This window comes from Nomia melanderi, chromosome 7, assembly GCF_051020985.1.
Source record: "Nomia melanderi isolate GNS246 chromosome 7, iyNomMela1, whole genome shotgun sequence".
Lineage (NCBI taxonomy): Eukaryota > Metazoa > Arthropoda > Insecta > Hymenoptera > Halictidae > Nomia > Nomia melanderi.
The window spans coordinates 11,709,090-11,736,786 of record NC_135005.1 but is presented as its reverse complement, the minus strand read 5'-3'; the positions used below and the strand labels follow the sequence as shown (position 1 = coordinate 11,736,786).

At 50.1% G+C, this 27,697-nt stretch overlaps 1 protein-coding gene across 3 annotated transcripts in view; it reads left to right on the top strand.

Annotated features, from left to right (window-relative positions):
- The window catches only part of LOC116430439 (uncharacterized), a 42,341-nt gene extending 15,558 nt beyond the window's left edge, over positions 1 to 26,783 (top strand). The window contains exons 2-4 of one of the 3 annotated variants that reach the window (XM_031984594.2): positions 16,696 to 17,734; positions 17,837 to 17,896; positions 23,614 to 26,783. In XM_031984594.2, the coding sequence (XP_031840454.2) occupies positions 16,696 to 17,734; positions 17,837 to 17,896; positions 23,614 to 23,807 (1,293 nt within the window). In that variant the 3' untranslated portion in view covers positions 23,808 to 26,783. Of the gene's footprint in view, positions 1 to 16,692; positions 17,735 to 17,836; positions 18,008 to 23,613 lie in introns of all 3 variants that reach the window. The other 2 variants (XM_031984593.2, XM_031984595.2) reach the window with 2 other exon arrangements.
- Positions 26,784 to 27,697: the final 914 nt, after the last annotated feature.

Genomic DNA, 27,697 nt, shown 5'->3' with positions numbered 1-27,697 from the left:
ATCACGCGATTAGTGAACCCTCTATGGCGCGGGTGTGATTTTACGCGACGCGCGACGGGGGGTGCCATCCGATCCGTCCTTACCAACTTCCCTGAAGATTTATTCCGAGTTAAGCGACTCTAACGCGATCACGGTCACAGATACGTGTATCGCGCCTAAACGCAGACATTAATCATCTTACGAACCGTCCATGGAATTCGGTGGACGGAGCGGCGCGACGAAGCGTCCGCCCGTTCGCAATAACATCCGATGGTTTCGGATGTACCGTCGTTGCGGCGAACCTGGCACTCTCGTCTGAGTGGTCAGATTCGAAGGTGTACGCCTCGTTCACACGAATTTTCGGTTTTGACCTCTGATTCGCTGAGGCGCTCAGGTACACTAAACGGGTTGGATTTCTCGGAGGTTTCGGTTCTGCCCCTGTGACGTTACGAGTGCCAGCTTCGCTGCAACGGACGGAAAGAGTTTCCGTGACATTTTATTCCCCTTTAATCGTTGTAGCGAACACCTCTTTGCATTCGTTGGGTATCATTGTAAAGTTTCACGCGTTCGCATTCCTTTAGCGAATTTTCACGATTTCTTACTTTCCGCGTTCCCGATCCTTAGATAATCGGCGGACGCGAGTTCTCGCGTTATACTGATACCGACATAAAATCAATTATGTAAGTAGGAACGCAAGCTTCGATGAGATCTCGACAGAATTGCGATAAATTCCCGCGATCGCTGTTTCCGATCGCGTGTGACGCACGACACTCTTAAATTATGATCTCGCCGATGGCAAAACCAGCGAAGAAACTAAACGCAGGCTTCGTTTAATAACTTGCCTCGAGTCTCGACCGGAAACGAGATGTACATCGTTATTGCCGTCAGTCGCGTCGCAGCAAGTTCGATTACTGTCCTCTTGTTTGATCGGAACCGTATCAGTCTTCGATTCCGTTCTACCGGATGACGAGGGAGCAAACAAGCTTCGCGAGTATCCGATCATCGATCGACAAATTGTCCGAACCATCGCGTTTAATACGATTAATAGATCTAAACCTTATAAAAATGGCAATACATTTCTTCGGTTTCTCCACGTATTCATTACAATATTCAAGTGAAACTATTTATTTTTCAAATTGTTTCAGATATTTAACACTTTAAACGTCTCAAAAATTGCGAAATAACCGAAACCGGTTAATATACATCCAGCTTCAATATCGGTAAACAAATTCTCAAAAACTGAAAAATCTTCGTTCTATAAGCGAACAACTGAAAAATGAGAAACATCCGACTCTCCCTAAAATCCTGTGATAATTTGAAACGATCGAAGATGTATTGGATCAAGCGCAGAAAATGTATGAAGTAATATATACAGCCAGCTCATTCCTATAACAACGTAACGAACACAGCCAATATTCCTGTTTATATTCGATTCATCCCACGATCCGATTCGCGTCTGTCCACCCTATAATCGATCCTGCAGAGAAAATCGCGGCAGGAAGAAAAGGGGAGGAAGAGAAGCGACAGAAAGATCGAGTCCGTGTCGCGGTGCATCCGTACTCGAGGCTGCGCCGCGCGTTTCGGGAAACCGGTGAACGTCTCGAGGACAGAGGGGTTTGGTCGAGATCAAATAAACCGTGCGTTGTTAGCCCGCGCAGATCAAACAGATTACACGGTCCTTTCCGGTGTTATTGGAAACACCGAAGACGGAGGCGCGGAGCGACTCGTTTAAGCGGCTCGCTTCGTCTACGAGCTCTACCTGTCGCCTTATCGGCGACTAATCTGCTCGGTGAGATTTAGCGGAGGTACCGGGGGAAGTTTGGCCGTACTGTCGAACAGACGCGAGATGCGTGACTGGAGACGCGAGACCGGAGCATTAACGTCCCGCTGAGATTCCGTTCCCTCTGCTCGCGTTGCTCGCGTAGCTCGCTCGTCCCTATCTACGACGATTTCATCATGGCTGGAACGGATCTCGGGCTTTTCATTTTTTTCATGGCGAATCACCGAAATATCCTCCTCTTCTTCTTCTTCTTCTTCTTCGTCCTCGTCTTCGTCTTCGTATTTTTCTTCTTCTTCATCTTTGTATTTTTCTTCTTCCTCGTCTTCTTCTTCGACATTCCTTTTACTTTCGGATTACGTAGGCAGTAGCGCCGAATCCTTGATTAAAGATAACGAAGACGACCGACGATCGATCAAACGAGACAAACGAATAAAACTTTCCAACGCGACTGGTCGTCGCTGGGAAAAGCGTCGACGTTCGGAGGTGATATCGTTTCCATATGCTTTTCGACGAGACGAAATTAATGACCGAGGGAGAGTCACCGCGAGACGGCGATCGTGACGCGCACAGAGTCGTGTCGTATACCTCGGGCATTCGTTTACGAGTAAAGGCTGATTGGAGCTTACCGATCCATCGCCCGGCTACCGTCTAATCCGCTTCCTATCGTTACGTTCATCCTTCCTCCATGATCAGATCTTATTGTTATTCGTCCGTGTCCGACGAGTCGGATCAGCGCCCGACGAGAATTCGTCGAACAGAATCAATTTCCGCTTGTCCCGCGAAAGAATGACGCGATAAAACGAAGGGCCGATACCTTTTTTCGATTATCTCGCGGCCGTACCGGCGCGACTACGCGTCTATACTTAACACGTTGAACGCCACACGATTTCGTAGAGCGAAATACACAGAATGGAAGAGAATATAATTTCAACCCTTTGCACTCGGCAGTTTTTCACTAGAAATATTTGAACATTTTCTGATGAAGTACGGAAAAAAAATTTAATGAAACCAACTCGAAGAGAAATTATATTACATTCAGGTACATTGAGGAACAAAGCTACTTTATTTCAATATTTCTTGAATTGATCGGTTATGCAAGGTATAATGTTAAATATGAAATTTTATAGTTTTACTGTATGAAATCAGGTGACTGAGAGTCACCTCTCGAGTGCAATGGGTTGAACCATTTGATTGGATTGTATTATTACTGTTGCAATATAGAAACTGTAATATAGAAATATTTCCAAATAACCATCGTTTAGTTGAGTGAACCATAGTAATTAGATTTAGTTGGGGATGATCGGTGATCCTCGTGGCGTTCAGTACGATAGTATCGAATTTGCGTGAGATTTATATTTGAAATCGTTAAGTTAACACGTTGGCGACCGAGAGATTTCTCGTTTTCATATGACGCGTTGGCGACCGGAAACGAGCTTTCTCGCGCTACGTCTGTAATTTTTGGTAATGAAGCATTATACAAAGGCAACCGTTTTACCAAATATCATACGCGACTGATTCTTAGAGTGACTTATGTCTAAACAAGAAGAATTTCAATCAAATATATAGTAACTCTTAACGGATCGGATGTATTTCGAATTGACTTACGGCTAAAAATGATCGTAACATAGGTAACAAGCGACAAAGAATTCACAGAAGTGAGCTAGCACAATACTTAACGTGTTAATTGTAAATATTACAACAATGACAGTGGTAAAAATAATAAAATGTTGTTCGCCGCCATATACGCGACATTAGACCCAGTAAAAAAAAGTGCCATGCCACTTATATGGCGTCGTTAGTTTGTCAAAAGTTAGTTTCAAAAAAATTATCAGTTTCATCACACGGTTTTCGAAGTAACTGCATCCGAAATCGTTAGATCCACAGAGAATTTTTACAAAACAGCGGTCAGCAATGTGTTAACGGTATGTTCATCTGACAGTTTCATTTCGAGTGTACTTGTTTTTATAAGTGATCAACGATCGCGTTATCATTATTTCACGGAGAAGCGTTGCGCAGCTAGGAAGTTCCAAGTTAGGGTCTATATCTTGCTCTTCCGAGTTGAATGATAGTCTCGAGCATCTCGAACGACTTTTGGCACGGATCGGTGCTTCGCCGATCATAGATACAATTCATAGATCTGTTATTAACACTATTAGGTTCACGGAACGCGTCAATCTGACGCACATTGAATTTTATAAACATCCGCTAAACGTTTACGTCGATTTTGCTCGATGCAACTGCACGAATACCTATCTTAATCATCTATTCTTCAACCAATTTCCAAGATCTAAATGAACGGATATCCATTTTAGTAGGAACAACAGAATAAGCTACAATAAACCTACTGTTAACCCTTTCGCTACGAGAGAATTTTGCGTCAGCACGAATTCCTAAGGAAACGTATTGAAATCGTAAACACTGAGTCGAACGAAGTGAAACGAATATAAAATAATCACATTTATATAGTATATGACTAACGGAAGATGTAACCGTTGAATTATTCACTTACGTCTGATCTAATCGAGCTTCGCTGCAATTATCGTCGATAACATTTGACAGGCGCCTATGGGCGCTAACAGTACATCAAACCCAAATTTTCGTTTGGGCGTCAACAGTGGCCGACGGGTTAAAGATCGCGAAGTGACGTTTGACCAGAGTGATGACAGGTTCCGCTAAATCCGCGCTTTCCTTCGGTCGGCACGTCGGGACGAGAGGATCGCGCGAAAGATCTCGGCAGTTTCCCCGACTACGGACAACCGTGGATTTGTCATACTTTTAAACGGATACAGCGAATGTCTCGCTATTCTTCTCGTCACTGTTCCATGGTTCACGACACACGGCCACCGTAGGAATCTTGAGCTTGAAACGCGAACATGCGAGTTTCTCGATGGCAGATCACGACCGATTCCCTTGCGTTCCACTCATCGATCGGTTTTTCCTTCTGTCCGTTCCTCGGTGAGTCGCGGGAAACGAACCGGTAACAGGAAAATGCCGAATCACAAGGGAGGAGGTGAAATAAAACGAAACGAAACGAGAAGAAAGGGAAGGGAATAGAAGAGAACGAGAAGGAGGAAGAGGATCAGGACGAAAAGAGAAAGGCAGAATGAGTCAGATGGAAACGTTGGTAGAGACGCGCACGTGTGCGTGTCATACGAGTCCACCCAGTATGTTAATTCGCGCTGATGACCCCATCAGGAAACATGCTCACCGCTGAGTGGAGGAGCCGAGTTTTCGTTTCGTCCGTTCCTCGTGTACGCGTCGCGTGCTCGCGTGCTCGCGCGCGCGTGTCCGTGCACACGCACGATAGTATACCTGGCTGCCTCCGAACAATCGTCATCCCCGACCACGGTTCACGCCCACGCACTTGCTCAAACATTCCAGTCGCACAAAGCGCGACAGGCTAATCGCAATGGAATTACTATCTGCTCGTTAGGAACCATTAATAGCGACGATTCTCGCAGCCTGTACCCAATAGAGCTGCGGGGAGCACTCGTTCCGCGCAAACACCATTTCCCTGTCTTTCGATCGACTCGAAAAACTGTACTCTCGCGAAAATTCGGAACGCAACTGATAACTCCGATGTTCCGGATGTTTCTCGAATAATCGCGAAATCTGGACTCGTGGAGGATCGAGACGAGGTGTCCGGAAACCAGACTCGACAATGGTTTATCTACATAACGCGCTGCGAAGAGCGCATACCAACGCAACTACTCGTTTCGGTGTCATCGTCGATGTTTCCCGACAAAGCGGTCGCGTGCATTCTCGGACTAGATGTAAGCTAATGAAATGTTTGCGGCACTATTTGGGTTAATTACCGAGTCGGCGAATAATGGTTTCATCGAAGCGTGCGATTTTAGTCGCCCCGAGGCACGCGCACGGGAAGCGTATGATCGGCGAACACCTCAGCGTCATTTCTAAACGCGCGGAGCGGACAGCGTCGGCCTTCGGCTGAAACACCATCCGGGCTGGCACACTGTGGCCCGGATGATCGAACGTCCGGTAGGCGTTCCGCTGTTCGCGGCAAGGATTCGATGATGGGAAACGCGATCGATGAAGGGATGAAGCGAACAATTTATACCGATGAATACACAGCTTGACGTAAGTCGTCGCGGGATGACGTTCTCGGCGTCGTCATGCGAGACACGATCTCCGTCTTTTCGAGATATCATCGAATTCTTCGTGTCGCAGGAAATTTGCAATCGCACCCGTTCCGGAGACGCCGATGTTGGAGCGACAACGGTTCTCTGGGACGAAAGAATCCATCGGAAGAGAACTAAACCTATAGGACGCACGACTCGCGTGGTCCAAGTACCGGAGGAAAGCTCCCGTCGGCAGAGACGGTTTCGTAGGACGAGTGGGACGCGCGACCGACTCGCTTGCGCGATTTTACAACCGGTACGCACCGATCCAGAATGCGACTATCGCTTTCGACGAAGGTTCCTCCTTCCAACCGGTTCGTCTCGACACCGAATCCAGACGCTGATAATCAGTCGCGGGAATTCTTGGGTTCGCGCACGCCGATCGTGTAACGAGCCGATACCGCGCGTGACGCGAAACGCGTGTCGCCGTGAAATCCGTCGACCGAAATGGGGCGAGCACTAGTTTACTTGACGTCAATATTATATTAACGAATGAGATTCATCGTCTATTCAGAGAAGAGTTTCATTGGGAAGCAAGGATTCACGCGGGGCCAATTTTCAGTAGAATCGATTGAAGCAGTCGCGTTAATTAGATCCCGATGAACACGGTTCAAGGCGAGAGCGAGTAGGGTAACGAGAACACAGTTGACCGGAACGATGCGATGCTGGCGTGGCTCGTTTATTTTCGGTGGACACGAGCAGAAGCGCGCTGCGGGGCTAGGTTCGGCTGTGGTTTACCTGTGGATCGGCTCCGATGCTGCGAATACGAATACAGACGCGGATACGACTACGTGCACGAATGGAACCGAGAAACCAGTGGATCAGGATTACACGGATGGGCTGTTGTCGCATCCGAGGCGAGTGGGCAGATTAGCGACGGTCCGAGGAAACGGAGCAAACGAGAGTGGTCCGCGAGCAGGCGATTCGCAAAAGGTTCTAGGGTGGGAGGGGTAGGACAGGACAGGGGATCCAGATTGAAAATCGGTGCTCAGGTAGCCGTAGGACGACAAAATTTGTACGCGAGCCCCGCGTCCCGGTCCCGGAGCTGAACCCGAACCCGAACCTGAACTCGATCACCGGGGCCCCAGCTTGAACCCGAACCCGAAAGCGAAACGCGTCCTCTCCTCGAATCACGCGCCTTCGCGCGCCAGCTCCAACGAGCCCGCTGATTTATGGCGGCCATTCATTCTAATCGTCTCGCATCTCGCAGCCCGGAGCAACCCTCCCTACCGCGTGCGGACGCGCTTTTCGAGACACCGCCCCCGGCAACCCGTGCCTAATTGAATACAAAAATTCGAATATTTAGCCGAGACCATAAACCATTCAATTAACGAGACTCTCGGTCGAACCCGTTGCTTTCGTACCTCGTAAATACCGTTGCGGCTGCGGCCGCGGCCGCAACCGCAGCTGCGGTCGCGGTCGCGGATCGCTTCCACCGCAGTGCATTATATTCGTTAAACGCCCCCGTTTCGTCGTTACTACGCCTCGTTTTCGTGGACGACTGCCGCGACGATTCTCCCATGCCGAGGTATGTATCTCCTACGCTGTCCGTAATCGATCCGCACGACCGCTTCGGGGGGATAATGCGTTCTTCCATGGAAAAACTGGCAACAATCGGAAAAATTATGTAGGCTACTAACGGGAGTAGTAGGAGTGCGATAATAAAACGTTGGAGCGACTCGCAAAAAAGACGGTCGCTCGGACGATGAGGCGACTCGCGTTGCGACAGACGAATGATCTACGAATAGGATGAAATCGCGGCAGTTAATTAACTATAAACGCATATAATTAACTTTAATAACCGGTTTATAGACTTACGGTAGCAATAATCGTAATAGCTATGAATGCGGTAGCCGTAAACTAGTGGGTATAGGAAAGCTATGTATTAAAACACGGATTCGCGTTAATGGACCGTGAGTTTTGCCTCTTATTTGGCTTATCTGTGTTCCGCGATCGTTTCCGAGTTGTCCGGAGCGGCGTGTTTCGTAACGAAACGTCGGAGCGAGCTTGCCGCCGTGACTCGGAGGAAAAACGGTTTCCTCTGTTGGCGGAGGAAAGGAATCCTCCGGTTTTCGGGTTCGTACCGACGGCGATCGGCCGCGCGGCGACGACCGTCCGGAAGTCGATGGAACCGATAAAAAAGACGGAAAGGCGAATCCACGGTATTCGGGTCGGATTCTATCGTTTGTCGGCTAAAAGCTTTTAGACGAGAGTTAGGGAGGGTATCGTGAGCAAGAGGACAGCTAGAAATAGGCTGAAAAAGGACGATCGATCGTTCTCGGCCGGGGACGAACGAGGAAAGGAATAAAGAGCGCGAAGCTTGGGGAATAGGAAGCGAGGGATGGGTGACCCCAACGTAGCGGGGGGGAGAGTGCGAGAGAGATTACCTCCGGAGGGATGAGTTTGCACCCATAGTTGGCGCGGTGTGGCGGCGTGGCCGCGCGACGGCGCGGAGTAGGGCGGCGGAGGGAGGCCGAGGGCGGCTGTCGGACGGACGGCACGCGAGGTCGGCACGAGAGCCAGAGTCCGAAGAAACAAGCTGGGGGCTGGCCGCCCCATCGACTCGTTTAATTAATTAAAAGTGCATTAGCAGGGGGCAGACGACTTTACGGGGGTTTCTAGATACGTGTGTAACGATCCTTCGACCGGAACAGCCGCGCTATTACCTCCGTCAACACGAGAACCCCCCCCCCGCGACACGAGTTCTCGTGACGTTTTTGGCCCGAACGATACGCCACGATTACGTTTTATCGCAGCTCCCTTCGGTCCTTCGATTCTCCCTTCAACCGATAAAACTGCATCGAACTATCGGAACGAAGTTTTCGTTCCGTGGCACGGTCGTCAGGAAAACCTAGGTAGAACTCGGAGGATGGAGAAACGGTACGAGTCGTGATGTTCCGGTTCCTGTCGGTCGGACGGACGGACGGGAGCGGGTGTACTATTATCGGGATTACGCCGGAGAGAACAGATAGAATCAAAGCACCAGGTGCAAATTACCAAGGGGATGGCCAGGTAGCACGGAAGTTTGACGCGCTACCAGCTGACTGGTCTGCGAGCGAAGCGTGTAATCACGCTAATGCGGCACGTCGTTGGCAAGAGTGATCCCGGTTTCGCCACAGGGATCACCCCGGATCGACTTTTCAGTGACTCATGCGCGTCATTGCGTAACTACCACGGCTCGATAACGATAATCTTCCTTCTCCTGCTAGCGAGCGTGATCGTCGATCATCGTGCGCGGAGCAGCGGCGATCGTGATCACAGGGAACGAGCGAGACGACGAATCGTCCGATCGCTCCACCTGGGAATTTAATAGGGTACGACAATGGATCGGTCGGGCCCGCAAAAAGCTCGGGGTCGCTGGAAACTCTGCGGCCGGAGCGTTTAATTTACACGGGTTAATGATGATGCCGCTCGACGCGCGAGACACGCACCGCAACGTTCGATTCGGAGAGTTACGCCGTTTTCAGGACAGCGAAATTAAGTTTTTTAGACGACGCGACGCTCGTCCTAGATATTCTGCACGCGATAAAGCGTCTGAAGCAGGCGGGCGGAGTCCTGTCCGCGGGGCAGACAACGGTGGCTGCTTTGTGTATTATTTTGTAAGCACGAGCAACGATCGTCTGTCTTAACACTAACCGGACAGGTCGAATTGACTCACTTCAGAATTTTCATTTTCTAAGTATCTAAACTATGACGGCGTTTTAGCGAATGATTCTAAATGAAATTTGTGTATTCGTACAGATGCAAAACTAGATCCTTCGAATCTCAAGGAACGTATTGTTCTAATTTCCATAGAAAATTGGAAATAAGTCATTCTAACTCCTCGGTAGGTTGTATACTGAAACTCTATATTTGTATACTAAATTATAGAAACTCGAAGAGTGCATCTATTGAGGCATTACTTAATTTTCAATCAAGTTTACCTATTGCTACATCAATTTCTATAATAATTTCTCAGAGTTGTCTGTTATCTTTTTACCACGAAAAGAAGAAATCAGGTACGGTTCATTTTGATATGTCTGGTAGTTTTAGTGTTAACGCACAGACACCAAGTGAATTTCATCGCTTCAGAAACATATGCCCGTGACTTTGCTGAACGCTCCGCTCGTGGCTGCTCTCGCCCGCAAAAAGGCCTGTCGGACAGCCTAAAGCATTCGCGATTCATCGCGAACCGACGGCCCACGTATACGGGAAAGCTAACCGAACGGCGCGACGTGTCGGTTAATAGGGTGACGGACCGTTGACAGGGAATTCGTGTCGAAGAGAATTCAATTACGTCGGAAAGTAGGGTCCGGTGGCCGTGCGGGGTTCCCTTTTTTCGTGGGCAAACATCGTGAAACGATATCGCGGGGCCACCGCACGATCTCCCGACCCTTCGGCTGTTTACGGGACGGTCGATGAAAGCAGGACCCGGTGGTTCGGCACGCGCTCGCGCTGACTAAGGTAACGCAAACTGTCGGCTGTCAAACTGCCCGGTGGGAGGGCACGAAAGACCGAAGATGTGCCCACGCGCGCACGTGCCTTTTAATATGCCATAATGCGTTGCATGTCCATATTCATTAAGTAATTTTCTGCCCTGAAAGTCACTGCCCCGACGACTATTGTCATCCGACGTGTTCGCGTCTGACACGGATACCGCGCATCGCCGTGTTGTCGCCGTAACGCAGCGTTTGCGGCGCTGCTCGTTCGAGATTCGGCGATAACGATGTGTCGCGCGAACATTGGCACGTTTAACGCGATCGATTAAACGAATTTCCGATTCACCGAAATTTCGAAAAACCGCACCTCCGCGCAGAATCGGGGGGCTCGAGCTTCGCGTCGACCTCGTCTTCGCCTTTCATATTTACGATGCACGCGTCCCGTGTGTACGAGCGCGGTCGGTCTGCGCGCATAAATTTCCGTGCCCTGTAGTTAGGGTGAAATCGCGCGCCTCGCCGAACCGAGCCGTCCCGAAGCGAGCCGGCCATTTCTTCAAAGTCATTTTCTTGGTCGCGGCGGGACGATTGTCTCGCGACGTTTAAAGGGTACGCGAAAGAATAATTTGGACGCAGGCAATTTGTCGTCGTAACGGTAACGCGGCGTACGTGAGGTCAGCGTCGCGGGGCGCGGTAACAGTTCGCCGTGCTTTCGCGCGATGCGACTATAAGTGTGGCGTATAAGTACTTCGAGCTGGGTTCGACGTTTCGTTGAATCGGTTTCGCGTCATGGACGATCTCGCGTGAAAACTAGCGTCGTACATGGTAGCATAGAGGTCGGCGGATATCGGAAATCGCAGCAAAAGCTGGCACGTAGCCGTAGCTCGCGCGGCTCCTAGCATCTGGTATCAACTGGGTGAACGAGGCAACCGAGAAGCCAAGTTCTGAGATCAAGTCACGCGTAGCCTAAAGAAAGTTGTTTAAAGGTCAGTGTAGCTCGACTTGCATCACAAATGCCAATCTAGTTACGAAATGTGTAGAGGGAACAATGATACTCCCGTGGAAAGTAATTCGTTCTCTCGCGATACGACTCCTCCTCCCTTCTCTTCCTCTCCTCCTTCTTCCCGACCTGTTTTTCCTTCGCAACAGCTTCCCCCTTTTCCGACGCCGAGACAACGGTAGCTCGAAAGCGGCGGATCGTTTTATTTACCTGGGAACTCGACGAAACTCGAGGACATTCGCGAACAGTTCCGACTGCGAAATCAGGCCATCGATGTTCACCGAGATTCCGAAACGCACGATCAATTTCACAGAATTTTTCTCACCTGTCGTTTTCAACGATGTCGCGAACTATACGTCTATCGGTGGGCCGTATCTCCCATCTTATTCATATCCGCGAAATAATGCTGAATAATTTCGCCATAAATACGTGGCGCGTCCGCGTGGGCGTAAAGTAACGATAATGCAAGTAAATAATGGACGCAAGAGTTTTATTACCTAGCCGGCTGAATGGCGAGATAGAATCTACGTGTCCACGGCAGTACAGCCCCCTCGAACGTCGGCCAACGGAAGAGAACGGAACAGGAGAAAAGAGAAAAGAGAAAAGAGAAAAGAAGAGAAACGGCACGAAGCAGAGACGAGACGAGACGAGACGAGACACGGGACAAAACAGAGTTCGTTTCGGTACTCTTTTCGATGGTGTTTCACTCTGCTAAAAATCCGACGCGCGACAGAGCTTCTCGTCCGTTCAATTGGCCGTTCGACGACGTTATTCCCCTTATATCGTCTCTCAAATAAACCGTACCGGTCGCTTCGGGCGGCATTATCGTCCTCCTTTACGACTTTATAGACGCGACTCCTTTGTCTCGTGCTTCGAGCAAATTCTCGTGTCGTTCTCGCAAACGGTTCAAACTTGCGAAATGGATAGTTATTCGATATATAGGTCACCGTTTGGAATACCAGTTCCCTATTCGTTCTATTCTGTCGCATCGTGGCGCAGCGGCGCTCACCGATCACGAGCATCACGCCTCGTCCACGTTCTAAAAGGAACATGTCCCGACTTTTCTCGCAAGGATGAGCTTGCGCGTGACTAATTAACAACCGTTAATCGCATCGAAAATGCTCCTTCCTCCTCCCCTTTCGTTCCTCCGATTTTCTCTTTCGCCGCGCGGCGTTCGGTGATTTCTTCCCCGGTCGCGTTTCGAGGAACGAAAAGATTCCATTCGGGGAAAACGAACGGTCGATTTCGAAGGGACAAATCGTTTCTGTGTCGCCGCGAGGAAACGTACCGAGCCATAAATCGCGAGTCGAATCTACGTCCGAACTTAATCCTTGATTCTGCCACGCCTTCTACGTTTCTTTCTTTGCGCCTTCGTCTGGAAACTTTCTTCTTCTCCTTCTTCCTCGTACGCTCCTCTTTCATCGTCCTCATCTCCATCTTTCCTTTCTGATTCTCTTTCTCCTCCTCCCCCTGACCCTTTTCGTTCTTGTTGCCTACCCTTCTCTCTTGTCGCGTCGCTGGCGCGTTTCTGGCGCGAGATGGGCCACAGGCGTCGCCCGTCTCGCGCCGTCGTTTTAGTAAATTACCGGCTTGCCGAGCAGGGAACAACACTGTTCTACGGACACCATTATTTTCGCACAACTTTGTGTATACCGCTCCTCTTCGCGTTTCAGCGACGCGTGTCCTCCTCGCCTTCTCGAAGCTGATCCGTGTACGGTGGGAATCTAGAATTCATTGTTGAATCGTTCGATTGCGATCGCTTTTCGAACGCGTCCGCGAATAGTCGCGGTTAATTAGAGTCGATAGAAACCGAACGAATCGAACGATCGTTAGAATTCAGGGGTTCTTCGTCGAAAAGTTGACGGTTCGGAAAAATGGCGGACGGTGCGCGGCTGACATTTTCTCCTGCGGTTATCGCGATAACATGGCTTTAGGTCAGAGGGTGTGGCCTCGTCGGATTGATTCGGCGAGCCCGCTCCTGCGCGCTACGCTTCGTTACCGCGAACAGCATGGCCGCTTTCCGTGTCGCGGCTTTTCATCCATCTTTCTTCTTCCATTTGCCCCGAGACCCGATAAATAGACCGAACGATAAAGCTGTCGCTATATCGCCGTTGAATTCATCTGATGATTCGCTTACGATAATTATGATATACGGCGCGAGCCGCGGAGACGGCGCGGCGCGGCACGGCATGCCGCATTTCGTTTCGTTTCATTTTGTGCAACGATCGGCCCTAAACTATATCGCTCGCGTGAACGCCGTTGTCACAGTCGGGTCATTTCGCTAAATTTCATAGACGGACACGAGCGACATAAGTTTCCGCGGCCCACGAGGCGGTTCGTTCGCCAGGAATTCAAGACCGTCGAAGTTTTCCGCCGTTGTTTATCCGCGAGCGCGTTTCCTTTTCACGCGTCTAGCACGATGTCGTTGATTCGCGAGGATCCCGTCCCCCGCGAGCCGCGCTCGCTCTCGAGTTCAGTACTTTTCCAGACAGTTTGACGGTCGTATCGCTCGCTTCGATTTAACTCGATTAGCTTGCGCGTCGGTTTCCTTTTTCTTTTTTTCCTTCTCCACGCGAAGGAAATCGCGTTCGCGCGTATAATCTATACGATGGAGAACGATTTATCACGATGCGCGTATAAATGAGAGCACGCCGCGCGCGGCAGCGATTGCGCGCGTTCCTTTGTCAGCGACGGAGCCTGTGATTGGTCGGAATAAAAAGTGCTAGGCGGAACGAGCGAGTGCGGGGCAACACCGACAGAAACGTTTTTCTAGTTGCACGCTAGTTACGATGACGACGCACTATCCGTCCGCGGCGTGGGTGTTCCTTCTCGGTCTGACAGATTCGAGAACGCATTATTAACACCGACGACCCTGGCTCTATGATTACGCGCATTAATAGTTGGATGGACGAACTTTGTTCACGCTCCGCACTATTATTATCGCAGCGCGAATCGAAAGACACTCTCGAATCAAATCAAAGGGACAGGGAACAGGGACGGTTACATGCCTAGGGAGACCGACTACGAATGCGAATGCGAATGCGAATGCGAATGCGAATGCGAATGTGAATGCGAATGCCGTAGGCGCACGTTAAGTACGTCAAAGATGGCAGCGTTATTTTCACGTGTTCATTTCCATCTGTTCAATGCCTGATGTATCCTAGTTACGTGCGAGTTCAATAATTCGCGTCGCGGGCGCTACAATTTGCGAGTATTTGAGTCGCTCAGAAACCGATGCGGTTAAGTCCAGAAAAGGAAAATTGGGGAAATTAATGTTTTGGCTTCTGAAATGATTATGAAACGTATTCGAAAGCAATAAGAAGGACTTCCTGACCTAGAAAACACAAAGAAACTAGTAAATCCTTTAACTCTTTAGCTACTGTACACCAATACGTCGGCTTTCGTGTATATCATCTTTTCGAACGATAAGCCATTATAACGGCACAATTCCTTCTCTGTTAATAATTACTCTTATAGCCTAATGTAACGTAATTGCATAGTAGAAAATTCTATCAGTCTCAAATCGTAATGACAGTACATTTATGATATGCAAACTGCGTCGAAACCGGTCGTAACTAAAAGGTTAATGTCTAAGAATATTATTTATTCCATTAAAATTTACAAAAATCAGGGGATATAAAAAAATCGACGTAAACGCTCCGACTTCCGAGCGACTGATTTATAAATCTGAATCTGGTCTAGAGCGTGAAATTAATTTAGCCGTACGAGCCGTTTTCGGAAAATGCTTTTCCCTCGAATTGTCGTAGACGCGTTCATCCGAAGCCGGTTGATCGCGACGCTCGTCGGTTATTTTATCGAGGGAGACGATACGCCATTTAAATATAATGTTTGACGCGCGAGCGCGAGCACAACGTGCTACGATGCAAACTCCTTTTCAAACTGCATATCGGGTACGATCGAGTGTTGCGAGTATACCAATCTTCCGGCGATGAATAATTCATTGTGTAAATAATTCATAAATCACGGTATAAGCTCGCTGAACGGGGGTCCGAATCGTTTGAAAATTTCCGTTCACGTTCTTTTTAATTCGCGATTTCTTTCCCTTTACGGACTGTTCTCGTTTTTGCGCGCCGACGCGTTTTTCACGCGATTATCCACTAAATCGGTCGTTTATCGGTCTTTTCCCCGGAAAGTGTCGAACGTCGACCACGCGATCATGTAAGATGGTCTAAGAAAATTTCGTTGTCCCGTTTAGTGGTAACGAATGTAACGAGATCTCGGTTGAAATTGCTGCCAGATTTCCCGCAGATTTACAAGCATAAATTCGAAGCGTTCGTTCGATGCCGGTGTCCGTCGCTTTATTGGCAGTCGTTCGCTATACTACCGCGAATTCATCTTGTCTGCGATGCATCGTGAATTCTATACGGCTGAAGGCTGCTTAAAAATTCATCATACGTATTCCATACCGTTCCGTTCGATCCATGCCATAACGGAGACGTTGGGTTAGCTAAAAATTTGAACGCGCGAAAAATGACGCGAGACGACTATTACAGCTTCGAGCGTGACTTCACTTCCCTTGGTGAACTTCAGCTGAAAACTTCGAATCTCGGAAGTCATTGAGTTTCTCTTGAAAATTCGAATCATGGACGTCTGGTGCTAAGGGAGTTGAAACATGTCCATTCTATCTTTGTACGTGGATGGCTTTTTCGACCCGCGGTATTAAAATATTTACGAATGAGCGCGACCTATGCGCCGAGCGGAGTGGCATTGGTCGAGTGCGTGGAGAACGTGGCACGCGAGGGCGGTGTTGCGCGTGTACAAATCATGCGAAGAATGACGCAGCGGCAATAGCGATGCAACGGCAACGGTTCTGCTCCAATCTTAAGGGACGAAGCGCTACTCTCTGCCCTCTTCCTTCTGGCCACTTCCTTTCGGTTGGTCGCGCGTCGGTTCGGCTGGTCCCGTGTCGGTACTATATAGTAGTTGGTATATGCCTACATACATCTCCTCTCGAAGCGGCCGGATCGGCGCACGAGGCGTGGGGTGTAGAAGACCTCATGCTGCACAGTCCCCGATGCGTTCGTTGCATATTAACCGAGAACAACGCTCCGTGTGCCCTTTCGTGAATCAGCATACCGCAAGTCACTCGTTCGTTTACCCGTCCGCCCGCTTGCTTAACCTACTCCTGACTCGTCTCCACGGCCGACATCGACATTCTCGATCGAACCTGTCCCGAATGTCCTCGTTCGCCCCGATCCTCGAGTTTGCTCCGTTGGTTATGGCGTCTAAAATCGATAGGACACGGCGCAGCGGCGCGACCGGTCGCTCGTTGACCACTGTCGAGCCAAGCGATACGTAAGATTTCCCGCGTTCGAGTTGATATGAAGCGTGTTGTCGACTGGTTCGTTTTGTTTCCAGCAGACGTCGGACCTGGACACGTTGCTGTGCAGACAAGACCTCGACCGACTCCAGAAACTCGACGAGGATGATCCGCAGAAAGACGCGAGGGAAGCCTCGATGCAGATGGAGGACTTCTTCGAGGTCGGCGGGCCGGCGTGTCGACCTCAGGCTAGCTTCGTCTCGTCGAGGAGTCACCCAGCGGGCAACGACGACGACGTGTTCCTCAGGCCGCCGCTATGGGAGGACATCACCTCGAGTATCCAGAAGTTGGACCCGGAGAACGCGGACATGCTCGGCTCGCAGTCTCACGTCAAAATGGAGACCGACGATGTGACGTCGCCGGTCTTGTCGCCGATCGAGATTAAGAGCGAGCCGTTGCCACCACCGCCGACATTGCACCTCCTCGAGGGACCCGTGTCGAATCCGGTGCAAACGTTCGCGAACGGTCACCAGAACGCTTCGAACGGTCCGCGTGTCGTCCACCATAGGACCCCTACTCCTGCCTTTAAGACTTTTCCTCCTCCACCTCCGCCACCTCCTCCTCCGCCTCCACCGAACAATAACAACAACAATAGCAGTAGCGTTAACAACAACAACAATAGCAGCAACAACAACAACAACAACAATAACAACAGCAGCGTTAACAATAACAACAGTAGCAGCAATGGCAGCAGCACCGGGAACATCGCGATTAACAACGGCAGCGGAGCGGATAGTAACAACGGTAACAACTGCAGCAATAATAACACCAGCAGCGGCAACAACAACAACAATAACAACAACAACGATTCGACGGCGAATCATCAGGTTGGAGGGAACGCGTCGTCGCCGCTGTACGGCTCGATGACGAGGCTGATGTACATATCTCCGTTGACGCCACCGATTTCCGACCCCGGCTCGCCGATCGGTGCTCCGAGGCGGACACCGCCACCGCCGTACCCTCAACCTTCCATCATGAATCCCACTCACAGGATTCAGCATTCAGGCATCACCACGAAATTCAACAGGCGGAACAATCCGGAGCTGGAAAAGCGACGCGTTCACCATTGCGATTTCATAGGTAAGGATCATAACGATCGAGCGGGATTCGTTGAGTATCAACGAACGTCGCGCGGGGATAGACGCGAGGACAAAGTTGACGATGTTCGCAACGGTTTTTCAGGTTGCACGAAGGTCTACACGAAGAGTTCGCATCTGAAGGCGCATCAACGGATACACACAGGTGAGTCGATTTCGTGCGGCGAATGTCCGAGATTGCCGAATAGCCGAATAGCCAGACAGCGGTTTAGGGATAAACGGGAGGCAGGGAAGAAGGAATGGTCGAGGTAATTAGGTATGTAGCTCATCTACGAAGCGAAACGAAGCGTTCCGTTCGAAAGCGCGAGGTCGAGTCGAGTCGAGTCGAGTCGAGTTGAGTCGAGTCGAGACGAACTCTCGGCGTGGGCAGGGCGCGGTTCTCGCAGCCTCTCTTTCGTCTTTCGTCTCTCGGCTAGCGTCTCTCGCCTCTCACCTCTCGCCTCGCGCCTCTCGCCTCTCGCCGCTCGTTTCTCGCCCCACGTTTCTCGTCTCTCGTCGCTGGTTTCTGGTCTCTGGTCTCTGGTCTCTGGTCTCGGGTCTCCCGTCTTTCGTCTCTATCGCGAGACGCGCCGCGCCGCGGCCCGCGGCTGATCCATCTCTCTCCTCGTTCAACCTTCGCTTCCTTCTCCCTCGTTAGCTCCTCCGTCTCGCTCTCCGTGTCACTGCAGCATTTCCGTCTGTGAGCGCAGTGTCGCTGGAAGGAGCCTCTATATCGTATGTAAACGTATAAGGAACGCGCGAAGCATGGTATGCGACTCACCGCTTCGTAGACTCGAGCCAGCGACCCACATCCTGTCCGTATCCAAACATGCTGCCCGCTAACGCGCTTCTACCAGTACACCTACGTGGATTTGCGCGTGTACGGGGGAGATCGCGCGAGATCGCACGCCGAATCGGATCCTGCTCTCGGCGAGGAGAATTCGCCGCAGAGGCTGGCTCGATTTCACCGGAACGGATTTCCTCGGGAAAAGCGAGATTCCACCGGATCACGATTTCGCGGCGACGAGTCCGCCGAATTTCGGTTGCGCGTGTTTCTCCGCCGACGCGCGCCGGTATCCGCGTTCCAGAAGTCGCGGACCGGCGAAAAATCCACGACGTTGAACGAACGGTGGCACGTTTCCCTCGCCTTGAGAGCGACACAGGCTTATTCTCCGTTTGCGAATGACCACGCGCACCACCGGTGGACGCTTACCCGAGTAGCTGGCGAAAAAGAACGACGAGAAGTATACGTGTGCTTCAACACGGTGAATTCGTTCATTCAGGATGCGTCCACGCGCCGTTGCATTGGCGTACGCCGCGTGCCGTACGCTTTCCACCGAATTCGTCTTCGCTGTCTACGTTCCGGCGACGATTCGTTCGTTTAGGGGATAATCTCCTAAAAGTGAACGCTTCCGCTCCCGGAAAACACGAAGAATCGGAGGAAGCGTAAGCCAGCGACGACGATTAAACTTTAACACGAAGGATCGGTTGCGATCGTTTGTATTCATCGAAAAGCGTCGAAGATCTAGCCCGGAATCCGTGCTACCGGTTTTTATTTTTCAGTCGCTAGAAACTTCTCCTCGAACAGGCACACGGTTCCTACGGTTTTTCGAGAAACGGACTTTTCGATTGCACGGCGCGAGCCTGCCCGATCCGGCGAATGGAAAGGGGAAAGGCGCAATGGCGTAGCCGCTCGACCGCTTAGTCGGGGTAAGGTCGAGAGTCGCGGGCGCGTGGCGCTCGTCTTGAATGAATTTAACCGAAGCGAGGCGAGGCGAAGCGAACCGAGGTGAACCGTCCGAAGGTAGCCGCCTGTACCGTACATCCCTTCGTGTCCTCCGTTCGTCGTCCTCGCAGTCCTCTTCCCGCCGAGACGCACACGCGTTCCTCCTTTGACCTGATCCGACCCGATTCGACCCGATCCGACCCGATCCGATCCGATCCGATCCGATTCGATCCGATCCGATCCGGTCTGATACAGCGACGCAACGGCGCAACGATACAACGCGACTCGAGGATAAATAAAAGAGTCGTAGGTATCGGTCGATCGCTCGTAACTTATATTAGCGTCCGAGGTGGAACGTCTATATTCGAGGATTGTTCAAGGATCGTTGGAGGATCTCCCGATCGTGAAGAGTCGCCGATCGATTCTCGATCGACGCGAAGGCATTACAGCGCGCTTAGTATTCCGCTAATACGGCGAGGCGCGTTATACCGTGTGTAACGCGTACGCGTTGCGTGTATCTTAATAGGAAAATTTCGTGCCCGTCGACCGTCTCCAGGGTTTCGCGCGAGACAACCTTGGGGAGCGTCGTTTGTTTTTTGCCCGGTCGAAACGAACGTTATCGAGATTAACCGGTAAAATATAAAACGCGTCGCTCGGATCGTTCGAGCGGATAAGCATGAAATCCGGGGAATAGGAATTCCTATGCGGTCGGTTACAGCCGCGCGAGAACCTTTGAAAATCGAAAACGTTAACGACAAGCGTCGCGCCTCGCGGCCGGAGCTTCGAAACTTTCGGAGCGCGTCCCTCGTTGTCGATTTCAGACGAGTTATCGGTTAGCGTTCGCGGTACACCTTTGGAATTCGTGACCCGCGGATCGCGACGCGCGACGATATTACGGTCGCGGAGGGACGCGGGATTCGCGGAGTCCTCGTTGCCAACTTCTCGGTGGTGGGGTTGACTTTTGACCGAGGAATTCCTCGTTCGACGGGTTGCGTGTTACGGTCGGTAAGTTTGCGGGAAAAGTGTGCTAGAATCGCGATCCTCGAACGCCGCCGGTGCACGGACGAATATAGACGCGTGCCGAAGCGTGCATTCGCGGGAGGTCAGCATCTTTTCCGCATCGTGGGAGCAACCGAGGAGCAATCGAGTAGCAACCGGCCAGCAACCGAGCAGCACGCGACGCTGTATCTGTACGCGCGACACAGTTGAACGATTGCCGCGTAAACGGGGAGAAGTTTCGCGGTGTGCGCACGCGGGTTCGAGCGGACGCGAGGCGAGCTGCATTCCTGCTTCATCCACGCTTCCAACTTAGGCAGATTTCTAGCGTATCCACTGCTGGGTAACGCGTTGCCCACTTTCAACTATGCTGATTCGCGCGTCTTTTCTGATTTGCTTCGCTGTACAATTCTCCGTGCTTCCCTATGCTTTTCCATGGTTCTTCTACGAGGACGCGATGGGAACGGCGTCCGAGAAGCGCCGAGATTCGGGGATGAGGAACCTCGGCCATACCGATTAGATTTTAGTTCTCGGATTAATCGTACCGATAGGATTCCCGGAAATCTGCTTTTCCCTGTTTCATATCGTTACCTCGCGCGATTCGCGGAAAATCTTAACGGCGCTCGTCTACCGTTACACATACCTCGATGGTCGTTAAGTAATAAGTGGACTCGAGTGTTGACTCGATGCTCGAGCGGCTGATAAGAATGTCGAGAGAGAGACTTGCTGCGATAGGACAGAGCTTGCGCCGTTTCCAAAGTACTCGCACGACGGATGAGTTCTCGTCGGCACGGGGATTATTCGGCGACGATGAATGCTGGCGACGTCAAGCGAGGAACAACTGCGAGTTAAAGTAGGGCTAGGACATACGCGTATTTGAAAAGCAAGTTGTGGACCGATGGCTGCGCGCAGGATACCGGTCGCGTACCGGCTGCTCCGCGCTCGCCGAGACCGCGGTGAAAGTGATCCGAAATTAACGGGGACGCGTTGTGGCTCGTAGGCGTCGTCGAGCCAAGGAGCGCACGCGATTCAGCGATATGCCACCTGGAACGTTATCAACCTCGTAAAAACTCGTCCCGATCGGAGAAACGCGCGGCCTCGCCGATTCCGTCTATTTGATGGAGAGTCGACCGCAACTGCGACGAGATACGAAGCTACGCGCCGCTCTGCGCCATGACAGTTCGCGTGTATATAGACGTGACGCACTTTCCAAATACTATTGAAATTTCTTTACGCCCGAAACAAGCGTTACCTTCTTTCCCGTCTTGCCTTTCGTCTAGAACGGACCGCGCTCGAGATCGCGCCAATGGAAATTTACAGGGTCGCTGTTCCGTTTTTCCTTTTCATTTGCATACACACAGCCGTGTTGCTTTAATCGCGGCGGGCAACTAGTTACACCGTGACGAATGGAATGATGGGTACGTTCGGTCGCGTGTTCGATCGTGAGAAGGCCGAGACGTTTACAGAGATTTCTCTAGTTCCGAGGTTAAACGCTCCTCGTCTCGTCTCGTTTCGTGCCATCTCGTCTCCTGTCATCGATTACCGATTGGGAAAAACTCGGCCGCGACAGAAAAAGAGCAAGATCGCGACGAGTCGCGTCTGCCGTCGTATACGCGCGGACAACTTGATTCCGCAGCGGCGATCCAGGAATCCTCGATCGAATGACTTAATAGCTGGCAATTAGATGACGAACGCGGACGGGACGACATAGGTTTTCTATTTATAAACGCAATCGCGGCTGTCATCGTTTTTCGCGTTCCCCCGTGCCTTTTCCGGCGAGTCGAATTTTCTTTCGACGTTCGCGCGCGCTCTCGCGTTCACGCGGAAACGCGGAAAACCGCGGACGCGGAGAGGGAAGCCTGGCTGTCGAGAGAAGCAAGATCCAAGCGTGTCCTTTTCCTTGTCGCCTCGAAGAAATTCTCGCGGAATTCTCATGAACGAGCAATACCGTGAATGGATACCGCTCGCGGTGGTAATACCGATTGTATGGGAGTTGCGCGTTCGACTAAGACCGGTTAGGGTCGTCTCCATACGAACGAACAGGGGGAAAGATAGAGAGAGAGAGAAAGAGAGAGAGAGAGAAAAAGGAGACGGAGAGCCGTTTCGTAGAGGAGAACAACGAGTCAGCGGCACGCGTGGGTGTATTTCTCAGCTATCGAGTCTTCTCTTACCGCTTCCCGATGTATACGCACACCTTTGTACCACTCTCGGAGAATTTCCGTTCATTTACTCGAGTTCCGATGCGTCTCGGAGCTCCGTCGCGTTTCTCCTCGTATCTTCGCGCTGTTTCCGCAGTTGAATATCGCGCGACGTCTCCGCGAGACTTCAGCGATTCCTTTTTCCGCACGAGGACCGACACGAAGTTTCGTTACCGAATACACGCGCGACGAAAGAGATCGAACATGTAGATCGGTATTTCGGTTTCGTTTCGAGGCGAGGGTTGCGACGGCTCGACACGAGCGCGGAGAATCGCTGAGCGTTTCGAGGGTGAAAGCGCGGTGGGGAGGCGAGGCGGTATGCCGTGTACCGTGCAGTATCGTGCCGTATCGTGCCGCTACGATTCGTCGGTAGTTGGGCCAAGGAAAGAGACCTATTAAAGAACAAAGCGCTGCTCTTTGCTCGACCGATAGGTTTACCGAGAACCTTAGGCTACGAGAGATGCCGCGCTGACCTTTAACTGTACCCGCATGCCGCAACACGCTCACCTGTATTCCAGCGCAATCCGTTCGCGTTCGCGTTCTCGCTCGCGTTCTAACAGCACCGATGCCGCCCCTGCCCTCCACTTGTAATCTCGCTCCGCTTCGCTGAGAACGACCGAACGCGCAGCTACCTCGAGATCGGCCAACTTTCTTCCCGCGGAAATTCGAAAATGTCAACCCCGTTGCGGTCTTGACACCGGCGAATCGTTAAAAGCCGGGACGAACGGCGCGAGAAACTGCTCGTCGTTCCTTAAAGGTGCCCGTTCGTTGATTCGTCGCGCGAGGAACGCCGACGACGTCGACGTTAGCGACCGCGAAAGGAGGGATGATGCGCAGTTGCGTCGCGGCGATTCGGTCGTAGCGTTCCACGCGCTCCAAATACGAATGCGAAAGATTCCTAGGACTACGCCTAGTGAAAGTAACGAAGCATCTGTATGTACATTGTTCCCGTTTTTATTCCAGGCGAGAAACCGTACCAGTGTCAGTGGCCGGAATGCGAATGGCGATTCGCCAGGAGCGACGAATTAACTCGTCACTATCGAAAGCACACCGGCGCGAAACCTTTCAAGTGCGCCGTGTGCGAGCGATCGTTCGCCAGGAGCGACCACCTCGCCCTCCATATGAAGCGACATCTTCCGAAGCAGCACGCCAAGTGACCGGCCAACCACTCGTCGAACTCTCCGGCTTCGAGCGGCCGTGCCAAGGATTTTCCATTCCTTGGAAGTTTCGGCGAACAGGAGATCGAGGCTCGGCGTCTTCGCGTGTAACGCGTTTACCGTTCGGGTCGTAAACGGTCCCGTTCGCTTCCCGACGTTTCGGCTCGTTTTCCGATTCGTTTCGCGTCGCGGCGATCTTGTTGGTAACAGGTCGCCGATCGTTTCGGCGGAGGTTCGCTTTCGGCGGCGCACGATTCGCTCGTTGATACTTGAACGACGCGGAAGATCGTCGACGATTATTATCGGCGGCCTCTCGATTCGTTGCTCGCGCCGATGTCCGACAACGCCCGTTAAGCCATCCATGATCTTCTAATCGGTCTCGCGGTGATCCGCGGTTGCGGACGAGCGATCGTCCGTCCGATGCAACGAGTCGCGTGGATAGTTACGATCGTAGTGGCTGGACCACTAATGTCCCTCCGAGTCTCGACTCTATCGGCTCCGCGGTTCTTGCCGAATAAAGCGCACCGAGACGCAAGGTGATTCGACCCACGCGGTGAACTTATCGAATCTCTAGACTTTATAGTTCGCTGAACAAATTCAACGTAAAGTCCGCACGATTCTGGTAACGAGTTCAGTAATAAAACCAACTCGCACGCGTGTATGTACATCCAACGGACAGGTATTTATGGCAGAGCACGTGAAAGTCGGAACGCTAACAGTCGCGGTAGGGTTCCGAACAGTTTCGCGGTTTAACTTGGAATACTGCTTATTCGAATTGGCCTCGAGTCGCGTGGAATTTCATGTGAAAATTCTCCCTTCGCGCGACGATTCGATACACGACAGACGGGTGCATCGAAACCGAAAACGATTCTCCGCCGAGGGACGAAATTAACCACGGAACGGGAACGACGAGTAAAGTCGTCGACATATTTATTCGGTCTGAATACGACGATCGAAAGTTTCGCACGGTATTCCCGGATATGTTGCCGAATTGTCGCGTTGCAGTCTGCCACTTTACGCGATTGATCGCGCTTTCGCGAGCCACTTGATCTTTCTTACATAATTTTGCGAACGCGAGTGTCCGAACGTCTACGCTTTCGCCGCGTTTTTAACGATCGCGTGTATCAAATTAAATCTCCGAGTGTTTCGGTAATGTGGAATTCACATTCGATACCGGTCCCTGCTTGCATCGCGGGAAGACCGTCCGTTCGTTTTCACTTAGACGATCGCGCGAATCTTTCCCGTGATTATCAGCGGGAAGGTCCGTCGACGCGCGAGAACGGGACCGTGTCGAAAAGATGCGCGAAAAGAATGACTTCGAGATAGCGGACTGACGTGTGTGCGAGGTACGGTTTACGATTACCGCCGCGTGTCGCGAGGCCAGCACGCGAATCGTTCGACGAGCAATTCGCTTCGGCGGTGATGCGAGCAACGGCGAATCTTTATTTACACGATCAAATCGATTCGTTACTTCTTCCGGTTGCGTTATGATTTTCGGGCCAGCTAACTCGTTCAAGGATCGTTCCGCGCAACCGAGGGTTACTCGTTTCATTTTGTCTGGTCCGCGTTTACGGTTCATCATTCGTGGTTCATTGTATTCGTCTTTCTCCTCTGCGCGATCTTATACGGGAAGAAGAATCAAACGGGGAATAATACAACGTCGAGCCTTATGTACAAATTCGTATAGCCGCGTATCGTCATCGACACACTGCCGCGTCGATGAGAGAGCTATGTACTTGCGTGCGTATGTGTGTACGTGTGTATACGTGTAAAAAAAATCGAAACATATCCAGTGAGTATGTAGTTAGTGTAATATTACCTGTATAATATTCGACTTTAAAATTTTACCTATTATCCTAGTTGGATCTTTTAAAGAGTAGCGCGTCTCGTAAACAGCGATATAGAAGAAAGCTGCGAATCAATTTTTCGCCTTGACTTGAAAAAAAGCAAAATTCTAATATTCTTTTGAAAATCCTAATTTAATTTTCCAATTATCGCAACACGATTTATTACCGTTTCTAATCTCTCCTTTCTCTTTCTCCATCCCTCTCTCTTACTCCCTCTTCCTCTCTCCCCTCTCTCTCTCTCACTCTTTTTCTCCGTTTACTGGTCTATGTATCTACCTAAGTACCTATCTATTTATTTACCTATCTATTTACCTATCTATCAATCTATCTATCTATCTATCTATCTATCTATCTATCTATCTATCTATCTATCTATCTATCTATCTACCCACCTATTTATCTGTCTATCTATTTGTCGTCTGCGATCGCGTGCTTTTTGTTCTTTCCTTTTTTGTTTTTGCATTTCGGAGCGATTCGTGTCGTAAGTATAAAGCTCGATGGGTAATTCATCTCGAGCGCAACAGGCCAAAAATTGCATGCGTGGATCACGCGTTCTCTGTGCCACGCGTTTTAATCGACGGAGCGTTAGAAATATTTTGTTACGTTAGAGAAAAGTAGATTATTTATCGGTTCAATAGTCTGTGCTACGACGTAGTGCACCGTTTTATGCGTTCCGTGGAAAGCCGCGAACCTATAGATTCGGTTTATCCCTTTGTTCGGAACCGGTCGAACTTAAATCAATTATAACGTTGCTCTCTCCGGAAACCGCTTTTGTTTCCGGCATTCGATCGAATCCGAGCAGACCCCGAGATGGTTTGAAATCGATGTGCGTTCATTCTGTTTGCCCTTTGGATTCCGAACGAAGCGTTAAACCTTTCGTTTCGTGCACCAGATTCTGCTAGGCATCTTTCTTCGACGCACGATCGAATCTGGCTAGTGCGCTTGCTACACCGATATTAATCTTAACACAGATATACCTCATTTACGGAAAATAGAAAATTGAATGGAGTTGCGACGAAATTTTCACGCATTCTTCCTACACGACTTCCTACACTATTGTTCATAATGTCCATAAACTTCTGTAACTTGTGTGTTGTGTAATTTAAATATATGACGATATATACGAGTATATACGTATGAAGTGCTCTCACCGCAATTCGTTCGATATTCAATTCCAAGGTATGGCCATTTTGAACCATACACGCTATCGACATCGTGATGTGATGTAAAAAGATGCAGAAAGCAAAGGATCTTACATGTTCCCTATAACATTCTGTTCATCTATATACATAACAAAATCAAATATTTTACGCAGTCACATATTACCCTATTTCCTCTTGAGTTGAATAAATGTGATACCTAAATAATTACTTCTAACGTTTAGATATAATATTTGTCTCTTCGAGAGACGAACGTAACTTTAATTTTTTTTTTTTTGTTTAGATCATTGTAGTGTAGTTATAGTACAATGTACTTCATCAGCTGATTGTTTCATAAAAGTAGAAAGTGCATTAGGGTGCATTTGACGATGTCGCTACTTCAGAATCCTAATCTACCCTAAGTCTGTGTCTATAGTTCCGATAGTTACCGTTTAGAGTTACGATCCATTTCTGAACGCTGTGGATAACATAGTAGATGACGCAAAGATGGTAATGTAGTTTCACGTCGTTAACATCACAGACTTCAGATACACAGCCGTAAACTTAACCCTTTACCCTCGAAAATATTTTTCTCAACAAACATTCATTTTCTGATGAAATGTCAATGATATTTTCTACAGCTAGCATAAAGAAATACCTTGCATAAATTGAGTGACAGAACTATTTTATTTCGATGTTCCATGTGTTGATGCGTTATATAAAAATTCAATACTGAATTTTAAATTTTATAATTTTCTTAGGTCAAATCAAAGGGTTAAGATACGTACTTACAGACGTTGCAGTTTTTGGAAATTTTCATATAGAACTTCAAGTGTCTCAAAACCTCCGTACCATTTCGATGTCATGTTTTTGACGTTACTGATAATACAGATCTTTAGATTTG